Source organism: Xyrauchen texanus, chromosome 10 (assembly GCF_025860055.1).
Source record: "Xyrauchen texanus isolate HMW12.3.18 chromosome 10, RBS_HiC_50CHRs, whole genome shotgun sequence".
In the NCBI taxonomy this organism is placed as follows: Eukaryota; Metazoa; Chordata; class Actinopteri; order Cypriniformes; family Catostomidae; genus Xyrauchen; species Xyrauchen texanus.
In genome coordinates this window covers 18,611,784-18,623,201 of record NC_068285.1, presented here as the reverse complement: position 1 = coordinate 18,623,201, position 11,418 = coordinate 18,611,784, and the positions used below count along the sequence as shown (strand labels likewise).

General features: G+C 36.4%; 1 protein-coding gene across 1 annotated transcript; it reads left to right on the top strand.

The window, feature by feature from the left end:
* Positions 1-510: 510 nt before the first annotated feature.
* Positions 511-10,084, top strand: rab5aa (RAB5A, member RAS oncogene family, a). Its single transcript, XM_052136405.1, has 6 exons — positions 511-654; positions 5,091-5,324; positions 5,412-5,563; positions 5,888-6,010; positions 6,104-6,197; positions 8,239-10,084. Exons 2-6 carry the CDS (start codon positions 5,159-5,161, stop codon positions 8,352-8,354), a joined length of 651 nt encoding a protein of 216 aa, XP_051992365.1. The 5' UTR covers positions 511-654; positions 5,091-5,158; the 3' UTR covers positions 8,355-10,084.
* Positions 10,085-11,418: the final 1,334 nt, after the last annotated feature.

The window sequence follows — 11,418 nt, the reverse complement described above, 5'->3', positions numbered from 1 at the left end:
CAAAAATCACTCAAATGTTAAATTATATAAGATTTTACAAATCTTTGTGCTGGTGAAAAACAAACATAACTTTACCATCTTAAGATAACATTTCAGTTCTATCAGAAATAAATTGAAGTCGGTTTTATTTTCCAACCATTTCATCATATGGATAAATGATCTTACATAAATAATTAAGAGATTTGTTATAAAAGAAAGGTTGACATCTTTGTTACGTTGGTGGCAATTAATACATTGTTTTCTAAAAGGGAGTGAGTATAAATTGTTTTTCTACACATAAATTGATAGACAACATTCAAAAATAAAATAAAATAAAGTAATGAGCTGGCCACTCCAAAACAGATGGGAACATTTTTCTGGTTAATCTTTACCAAACATACATTTATCAAACTAAATCGGTTTGAAATTCGACTTCCGTTAACAGGAAGTACGTTGTTGCAGGGCGGAAGTGTCATCTGACGTGACATGAGGGGCGGAAACTGTTATTTGTGTTTTGGTTCTAAAGGGGAAGTTGCGAGAGAAAAGAAAGGAGGAGACTTGATCGGGGTCAGTAAAATTCCCATCAACCGACCCCAATAACACGGAGAATATTTATCACATATTAGCACCCCTTCGCCGGAAATCGGTTTACCCGACCTATCGGCTGGCATTGAGGTAACGAGACACCGAATTCCTCCGTTGAATGTGGCGTTTTCTGATTTGGCGTATCACCTTAGGCTAACTAGCCACTTTAGCTTGCTAGATTCCGTCAAAAATTGTTACAGGCCCCTTTTCCCGATATAGCCCACAAGAGTTTATAAAAAATCTGATATCTTCAACCTAAGAAGCGTAAACAATTGTTATTGATATGAAAATATAATTAACTTGTCGTGAATGTGTAGCTGTGGGTTTAGGCGGAATCCAGTTAGAATGCAAACTGGTTGGGAATGCTGGACTGAAAGTGAACTTACTATCATGTATTTTATCTGATATTTATTAGCTTGTTATATTGGTATTATTATATGGTTCTTTCAGGTATATGGATGATCAGTGTAGTTTAACGGGCTTGGCACCTGACCTAAAGTGGGCTGTCTTGGCGAGAGCAAGACAGCTTGTTCCTTGGCTTGAGGCTCAGGGTTGTGTTGAAAAAGGGGAATTGTTCATTCTGAGTGAAAGGAAGTCTAACTATAATGTTAAGTCGCTTTTCCTGGGTCAAGAATATGTCTCAGGTTTGTTTTTTTATATTTAGGCATGTCATTAATATGGAACAGGATTTAAGCCACCAACAATTATCTTGCCATGCTATTGATGTATTCCAAATGGCTGCACTGTTCTTGTTTTGCTCTTGAATCTTAATTGCTTTACTTCTGGCCATAATTTAATTTCACATCAGTACACTCTGGTAATTGCTGTTTTACATACCAGATGGTGAATACAACTGTTTTGGTATGTTTTAAACAATCCAAAACTAGTCATATTTGTACCAGGCTTCCTTTTCAAAGAGTTGGTTTGATATATTGGAGATCCTGCTGTTGATTGTACGAATCATATGTCTGATCAGTTCTCAGGATCTCTTGTAGGAAGATCAGCTTTTGATGATGCAACAGCTCACGATCAGAGCTCTACACAATTTGGGGGCTGTTCTTGCGTTCTCCCATTTGACAACAGCAGTAGCAATCTACTTCTGACAAGGAGTGTTTGTCCTCCTGTTTAAAGGCATGAGGTCAATGTCACAATAATGGATGTCTACTGAATTTCGTGAATTTGACTGCTGTCATTTGAGTTTGTAGTTATATCTCTAGTCTTGTGTTCCAGGTCTGTATAGTCATTCAGAAGGAAGGTATTTTATTGGAATGTGATGTTTCTTTGCTACATTGTTTTGTTATTTTTCGAGGCAATGCCCCAGTTGTCAAATTGTTGCATTTTGCAATTAGTCAGAATAAATGGACATGCTTGTTTTGACTGCTTACTCAGGACATTCTGTGCAGAAAGGAGTTACCATGGCTACAGACATTATTTTCTTTTTCTGAGAAGGTTTGAGCAATGTTAGATAGGTATTGTTTGTATGTCAAATTTTCTAAAGTAAAATGCTTGCAAGGCAGTAGAAATTTGATTTGTTAGTAAATCGTTCTCTTAAAAACAAAAAGTCAAATTTTTAGTTTGTGTACATTTTATTAGGCCTATTACTTTTATGATTGTATTAATAGTCACTGTTAAGTATTGTGTTGGTATTTGTTGTGTATCACTGCGGCTTTCGAGTCCAAGACAAATTTCTTTCAGAAGGACAAAAAGTATACCTTAACTTTATTAGTAATGTAATTTATTAGTGAATTGGGTTGAATAAAAATAATTTTAAAACACCCATTGACTGGAAACATCATATAGTAAATAGCACCACCGGATTGCCAGATTTGAACAAGTTTGCAGGCAAACAACACTGCATGCTGCTGCCATGGAAGCCAGCAAACAAACTGAATCAGAGATAACAGATTCTACCTGACCTAAAAAGCCTCGCCATCCATATAAAAACCACCATTACCAGAGCCGTAGGAAAACAAGAATAAATACTGGAGACATTTTCAGTTTCGCTCATTCTGGCAACCCTCATGAGCTTCAATTCTGGGGCGGGCCAGACAACTCTCCAATATAATGAATATCTTCTGATGTAAATCGATCCATTTGTGCATAAAATAATTTGATAATTAAAACATTATTAACTTTTAAAAAGTGCTTCCTGCCAGCAGTTGACGCATCACGTAGCTGTCGCGTAACGTAAGTGTGTCGGTCAGTTCACGCAAGAATTCGGAAGCAGTGCTTATTAACAACAGAAGAACGAACGTCATACGAGAGTTCGGCCATTTCTAACAGCATCAGAGCCCTGGATGGAAGAAAGAATTAAAATGTTTCGGTTCAAATCTTGGTTCATGTTGAGTTAACCATGATGAAATGATTGACTTGTGGTTCAGTATGTTTTTAAGAACTGGCTGATAAGAGTGTGCTGTAAGAATGGAAATCACAAACTAGTTACACACAAATTTGTTCTGCTCATGGTTCATGAATGAGGCCCACTAGTTCGGTAGAAAGCACTATGTGTTTTGCAGTGTAGATTCAAAGGATCATCTCATAAGAGTCGATCTTTTGGAAATTGGGAAACAATGATCTCGCTGTAGATTAAAAAACATACAGGCTCAAAAGAGTCATTTGTTAGGGAATTTGACAACACTGGTCACGCTGAATGTTTCGTGTTGTAGGTTCAAATGAACCAACTCAAAATAGGCATTCATTCAGGAATTGGACTACACTGGTCAAAAAGTAAATTGTTTGTGAATCAGACTACACTGGTTGTCTCGTGCTGTAGATTCAAAAGAACCAACTCAAAAAATTAATTTTTTGGGAATCGGATAGGGCTGAAATGATTAGACGTTATTGACAAGGTTGACAATAAAAAATTGTTGACACAATTTTAGTTGTCAAATAGTTGTTTGATCTCATTTAACATAACATGAGATCACATTAAACTCTAATGATGATGTGTGAGAGCAGCACTGCAGCTCGCACCTGACTAAGGAGAGGAAGAATTATACAGCTCGCCATCCAGATGCACTCTAAACTTTCCATACAGCTATAGGTGATGTAGATCTGCAGATGTAGAGGGAATTATGATGCAAAAATACAAAATAAGTAAATACTGAAGCACTCTCTTTATGGAATAAGTGGAGCTGGAGTAAAACTTGTGTGTCGAGCGTCTTTAAAGGAAACACCCCGGCGTTACATCTTTAATGCAGTTATATTGAATGAAATAATAAAGTGGAAGAGTAGGTCATGTAACTAACTACAAACTCCAAAACTGGCATTTCTCTGTGCAGTCAGCACCTCTTTTATGAGTTACGCGAATGTCCCGATCTAAGGGGAGAGATTGAAACTGCATCCGGCTGATGCACACTCTGTCACGGGGACACTCGTCCCTCAGGCGTGCTTGCTGCAGCTAGATTATAACGTGATGGCTCGCGATTTACTGAATCATAATATATGTGTCACTGTGCATTTCTTATCATGAAGAAAATTGTCAATAAGCAGCTTTATTAATAAGAGAGAGTTGTTTTTGTTTTGGCTTGTTTTCCAATATAAATATCTGAAACTCTTTAGCAGCTATACTGCAGAATATTTAAATAAAATGTATCTTGGAATGTTGAAAATAATATTAAAAATACAAATATTTTAAAATATCTAAAAATCCTTAAAAAAAAAAAAGATACATTCAACTGAGAAGCAGCATATAAGATATTTATACTTGCTTTTAGAGAATAGATCTTGAATAAGTATATTTTGTCTGCACTTGCAGAAGTATAACTAAGTGAAAAAATACACTTATGTACAAAATACACTTATATTTACGATACATTCTCTTAAAGCAAGTCTAAATATCGTTTATGTTGATTCTCAAGTAAATGTATCTTGTTTTAAGGATTTTTGGACTGTTTTAATTTAACAACAAGACAAAAACACTTGATAAAAATAGGATTTTGTTTTGCAGTTATTTTCTTAACTGAAATAAGCTTCATAAAAATAATTTTTTCCTTTAATTCAGTGAATTTCATTTAGAGGTATTTTGAGGCATTTTAATGATATTGTCCTCTTTATTGTTAGTAAGCACATTTAATACAACCTTTTAAGTCAAGTCTTGTAACTTGCGATGTAGATTCAAAAGAACTAACTCAGAAGGGTCATTAATGGGAACCTTGAATTTTACAGTTTACAATATTAAATAATTTATTGTATCATAACCCTAAGTCAGTGAGTACCAAAACAGTTGGCTTTGAACTGTTAGCTTCCTTAATCACTCCCACATAGCTTGAATCCACTGCATGGCTGTCACAGTGTCACATAATCACCTGTAACAGAAAATATGACACATATGGATGGAAAAAAGGTCTCAACTTAAGATACCATTTCAGCTAGTTACTATCTTTGCCATAAAGTCAAGATGGGTAATTCCCAGTAAGAGAGCTCTGATTAGAGAAGAACGAGAAGATCTGTGTCTATAGTCAACATGAAAGTGCTCTTTTTCATTTCTCTTTTTTGGTCATGCTACATTATGTTGTCCTGTGCAGCCAGTACTGGGACAGCTCTCAGAGTGTGTGTGACCACCTAAAGGAGACGGGGGTGATTGACAACTGTCATGGCCAATAGGGGAGGAGCAACACGCCCCAACGGGTCCAACGCGGGCAATAAGATATGCCAGTTCAAACTGGTCTTGCTAGGAGAGTCTGCTGTGGGAAAGTCCAGCCTTGTGCTGCGCTTCGTCAAGGGGCAGTTTCATGAGTTTCAGGAGAGCACAATAGGAGGTAGGGGGGTTTTTGTTTAAATTTGTGCATTCCTGCCATGTGCATGTTTCCAGATCTCTCACCAGCTTTCCCTCTTTCTGGTTGCAGCGGCCTTCCTAACACAGACAGTGTGCTTGGATGACACAACGGTGAAGTTCGAGATTTGGGACACAGCCGGACAGGAGCGCTACCACAGTTTGGCCCCCATGTACTACAGAGGTGCCCAGGCTGCCATTGTAGTTTACGACATCACCAATGAGGTCAGTAAAATTGTTGAGCACCCATGGCCTGTGGCTTAATCTGCTAGTATGCACTTTATTTTAATTACAGGATTACTCCAATCACCTAGAGTGTTGTGCAGAATGATTTCTGTGTTGGAATCTTTGAACAGTTAATGTTTTAATTCTGTAAAACTGTCGAAGATTTAATAGAAAGAGGCATGGTTTTTATTTTAAGTTGTATAAAATGAATATTTTACAGCAACTTTGTCTTTGAGCAACTTTGTCATTAAAGTTTTAATAGAAGAAAATGTGTCTGTCTCTTGTGCATCTGTTACTGTGCCATTCTTTTCCGTCACTTTTCAGGAGTCGTTTGCAAGAGCAAAGAACTGGGTTAAGGAGCTTCAGAGGCAGGCCAGCCCAAACATTGTCATCGCACTGTCCGGAAACAAGGCTGACCTTGCCAACAAGAGAGCTGTGGACTTTCAGGTATGCATGATTTTACAAGGACACAAAGCAGAAAGAGTTTATTGTTCTGACCTTAGCTGTCTCCCTCACCTGTATTGTTTTGTATTCATAAAGGATGCTCAGTCTTATGCAGATGACAACAGCTTGCTGTTCATGGAGACATCAGCAAAGACTTCCATGAACGTGAATGAGATCTTCATGGCCATTGGTAAGATTTTATAGAAGCAGCAATGTAGCCTAACAAGAGATGCTCTATAAGGTCTTGTAAATGCAACAGAGGTCAGATATTTAGGTTTATTTGATGTTATCAAAGACATTTTAATGTAAATGCTTTTTGCATAAAAGCCATAAATGCATTTTGCCTAAATATTTCTGTTTTGAACCAGTGCACTAGTTTTTACATGGCTTTCTGGAATACTTTATTCTGATTGGTCAATTGCCCTTGGTCAAGTACCCTTGCATTAAGAGGGACAGTATACTGTCAGCTGGTCATTATTGCAAAATAAAGCCATTCAGGGTGATACAAGACCCCTCTGCTTTGTGTTGGAGTCCTGATTGCCCTGTCACATCAACCGTCTCCCCTGAGATAATGGAGTCGAGTGCAAGCGAGAGGATAACTTTCTGTGAATGGTTTCACTGTTCTGTATGATTCGTCTGTAAGCACATGCATGGCTTTAATAAAAACAATGCTTTTAAAAGAAAATATCGGCAGTATGATTGAGTTTGATTCAAACATTGATAGATCGTTCATCTTATTAAGGATATGATGCATTGTGCACTGCTGCAGGTTATATTAAAACACTCTCCCCTGCAGAATGTGCATTTTGTGGACAAGAAAACTGAATCCTTGTAAAAGTAGAGAGATTTCTTAGTTTTACTGGCAAAATGCCTAATCTGTTTTTCATAAGATAGTGTGAGATGTGCAGTCCACCAATAACTTTATAGCGACAGCAGTAGGAACGCCCACTAGCGTCTTCACAGTACAGAGACTAGCGACATCAAGCGATAAGGTCGCTTGACAACCCGCCAATGATTTCAACCCTTCCATATTTAAAGGAAGTTTCCAGGTCAATACAAATTAAATTAATCGATAGCATTTGTGGCATAATGTTGTTTATCCCGAAAAATAATTTTGACCTTCACTCACTTTTTGGGGAAGTGAATGGGGCCAGTACATAAACATTGATATATACTCTGTTTCAAAAGGATAGCCACAAGACAAAAACATATGTGTTAATATGATATTATTGCCGTTACGTTGTCATGAGAATGAGGAAGATGATTAGGAGCAGATAATGTTAGTAAGTTTTATCATACTTGAATCATATTATTAAATATTTTTACAGTTATGGCCTGGCCCCATACACTTCCATTGTAAGTGTATTACTGTAACTGCAATTTTGTATTTGTATTTTTTTAACAAGTGAGGGATGAGTCTAAATTATGTTTTAGGGGTTATCAACATTATTTCACAAACACTGTCAATTGAGCTTTACTTGTATTGAACCCATAACATTTATTTAAAGGAATAGTTCACCCAAAAATGAAAATTGTTTCATCATTTACTCACCCACATTTCGTCCCAGTATGTCTTTCTTTCTTCTGCAGAACACAAATTAAGATTTTTAGAAGAATATCTCAGCTCTGTAGGCCCATACAATGCAAGTGAATGGTAACCAGAACACAGAAGCTCCAAAAAGCACATAATGGCAGCATAAAAGTAATCCATAATACTCCGGTGGTTAATTCCATGGCTTCTGAAGCGATATGATAGGTGTGAAACAGATCAATGTTTAAGTCCTGTTTTACTATCTATCTCTACCTTTGGCCTGCCCCAACCAGTAGATGGCTTAATTTCGAAGTGTAAGTCACTTTCACATTAGAAAGTGAAAGTGTAGATGTACAGTAAAAAATACTTAAATATTGATCTGTTTCTCACCCACACCTATCATATCACTTTAAAAGATATATATTAAACAGATGAATTACTTTTATGCTGACTTTATGGCCTTTTTGGACCTTCAAAGTTATGGTCACCATTCACATGCATTGTGAGGACCTACAGAGCTGAAATATTCTTTTAAAAATCATTATTTGTCTTCTGCAGAAGATGAGAGAGTTCACCCAAAAATGTAAATGATCCCTTTAATGTGGTTTTATTGTGTGTGTTTGTGCATAATATTTTTTCAAGAGTTAGATGTGTCAAATTGTACTATTTAATGTTCACTTATTGTTTTGTCTCTCCTCAGCAAAAAGGTTGCCTAAGAGTGAGCCCCAAGCTGCCGGAGCCAACAGTGGGCGTAGCAGGGGTGTGGACCTCACAGAGACAGCCCAACCCACTAAGGCCCCCTGCTGCAGCAACTAATGCAAAAAAAATCTCCCCTCACCAAACTCTGTTACTTCTACAACTAACGCAAGGTCCCGCCCTTCAACTTGGTTTTGACTAACTAATGAAATGCCTCTGCTTTCCACATTTCCACAATTCTCTTATGCTGTAACAAATGCTCTGCCCCGCCCATGTATCTGCGGTGTTTTTGTTTTGTCGTATTCTGTAAAGACCCAGGCCTCTTTCTGTATTCATGCTTTAGACATGCCTTGTCTCCAAACTGTAATATATGCTGTCACAGATATCCATCAGAATTTTTTTTTTCCAAATACCATTTGCCTGACCAGGACAACGGGGGTGAGGTCTCCGCAAGGGTTCACCTACTCTGTCATAATTCAGAACCCTACAGTCTCTTCATTTCTCTTCTGTTTCACCTTTTTTATGATTTTGTTTTATAGAAATGTTCTTTACAAAATAATAGATGCATGTATCACTACAAAGCCTAAAAAAGGTAAATCAGCATTTTAACCTTATCCAATTGCACACATGGTTAGACTATTTGGATTTAACAAATCACTCTGCCCCTTACTTCACCCTGTCTCAATTCCCTGCTCTTGCTCTTTCTTTGGCCTGCCCCGATTCTGAATGTCTCTGCAGCACTGTGCAGTGGCAGACTGCCCACTTCCTGAGGCTGTGCTGTCAACAGAAAGCCCACCTCCTTCTTAACCTCACACACAAGTCCAAGATCCTGCCCCCTTGTTTTTCTCTCACCAGTTAGCAAGCCTTCCTTTTTTCTTTTTTCTTTTCTGCATTACTGGCACCGTCCTTACAAATGAGTGAGTATGTGGCTGCACTTGCACGCAAGAGCATAAATGGCACAAGAACATGACACTCATTTAGTTGTCTCTCTCATGTACAGCATATGATATTAGACATTTTCCCTCCACAAACATGCACCAAACATTTTAACTTTTTCTGGTAACTCACCAAGGTGTTTCTTACTCCATGCCTTGCACTAAGTTTTGGTCTTGAAATTATCTCTTGCAAGTACAGCCAGAGTGATATAAATATATATATAAATAATTTACTGTAAATAGGGTGTTGCAATGTATTCATCTTTTCCATTTACTGTTGCAGGACTAATGCTTGATAGGGAGTTAGATAATCATTAAAAATTGTACAGTAACCAGGAATTGATTTGAAAGGGGTTTGGAGTTATGTTTCTTTTTTTTTTTCACAAAATGGTTAAATTATAATCTTGGTGGTCTTAAAAATGTATGTAGTGTTATTAACAAAAAAAAAAAAAAATGCTTTTCTTTAGTGGTCTGTTTTGTAATTTCCATAAAAAGCAAAAAACTTTCACAATGTTTTTGTCACTAGAACTAACAGTGCACACATCAAGAGATTATTATGGTTCTTCCTCTGCTTGTTCCAGTATCAAACAACAGCCACTTTTAACATTCTGTCAATCTTCTACCCTTCATGATACTGGTACTACATAAATTTGCTGCTACATTCAAAGTTTTTGTCTTTTGTTTTAAAGTGTTCCCCTTTGAAACAAAACAAAAAAAAAAATGCAGTTACCTAAATATTACTGTTAATGTATCAAATAAATTTCTTATGAATGGTATTGATAATATTCTGTGTTCAGAAGGCCAAATTAACTTTTGTCTTATTATAGAGTGAAATTCCCATTGCAGTGCAGATACGTGTGTAATTGCTTTTGTTTGTGAGAATTACACATAAGTAAATTGTACCTTGAGTCACAACACTTATTTTTTTCTCATCAAGAACTGATTGCTGGTTTTATTCCATGGTTAATTGCAGAAAAGATTAATTTTACTATGTGGTTTCACTTTAATTCCTTACCGTAAAACCCTTCTGACTGTTTTACAATTACCTGTTTTTTTTATTTTTATTTATTTATTGTTAAAATATATTCTGTATTTAGGTCTCTAAACATACATCTGAAGTTAAACATAAATGTACAGTGAACTGTGGGGCTAAAGGCACACCGCACTCAGTAATTTTCCCCATTGAATACGTTTTACTCCTAAAGAAATTAAATTACATTTTGAAACATATGTATACAATTTTAATCACTCACGTGAGATGAGGAGTCTAGTAATATCAGTAACCTTATAAAAGCTGTTTTATTCTACATGGGGCATAGGTGCCCTCATGGGGGCTGCCATTTTAGAATCACATGACCAGTTTAATACTACTCTCTTAATCTCAGTAACCATCTTGTTATTGAACACTTTCACTCTTGGATTAAATTAATCATGGATGATTGTTAAGAGTGAATTTCTATAATGGCATCTGTGACTGAAAACTATTGATTTTGAATGATGCTGCATCCACACCACTAGGTGTCACTGTAAATCTGATTGAATCACCTTGAACAAAACTTACATTTACAAATAAGTATTTTGGTTCAAAATAAATGTCATAATTTCAGGGATTCTCATAGCTACATAAATCTGCATAATTTAAAATTATATAAATATTAGATCAAATTACCTCAAAAATCAACCTTTTGACATTGCATGCAGTGATCTCATGATCAGGAAAATATTGCATTGCATAATGACAAACAGGTGTTAAGGAAAATGTTCTGGGAGAAAATAAAATCAAAAGTGTCTTTTACCCCAGCAGGCCTTTAATTGTTGTACCAATAAGAGAACAGCTATCAAAAGGAGACCGACTTTAATTTAAAGTTTAATTTAAAATGAAAATTATTTCACAATTTACTCACCTGCATGCATCTCAGATGTGCATGACTTTCTTTCTTCTTCCGAACACAAATTAACATTTTTTAGAAGAATATCTCAGCTCTGTAGTTCCATACAATACAAGGAAATGGCGACCAGAACTTTGAATCTCAAAAAAAAAAAAAAACCTCAGCATAAAAGTAATCCATAAGAATCCAGTGGATAAATACATGTCTTCAGAAGTAATGTGATAGGTGTGGGTGAGAAACAGATACATTTTTACAATAAATCTCCACCTCCAACCAGTAGGTGGGGAAATTCACGTAGAATATGAATCGCCAAAAAACAAAAGAAGAAAGTCAAAGTGGAGATATACAGTAAAAAAGGAT

Excerpts from the sequence above, each read along its gene's own strand:
- rab5aa (XM_052136405.1), top strand. The coding sequence starts at position 5,159 with ATGGCCAATAGGGGAGGAGCAACACGCCCCAACGGGTCCAACGCGGGC. Across the intron at positions 5,564-5,887 it reads TTTACGACATCACCAATGAG|GAGTCGTTTGCAAGAGCAAA; the intron begins GTCAGTAAAATT and ends GTCACTTTTCAG. Across the intron at positions 6,011-6,103 it reads AGAGAGCTGTGGACTTTCAG|GATGCTCAGTCTTATGCAGA; the intron begins GTATGCATGATT and ends GTATTCATAAAG.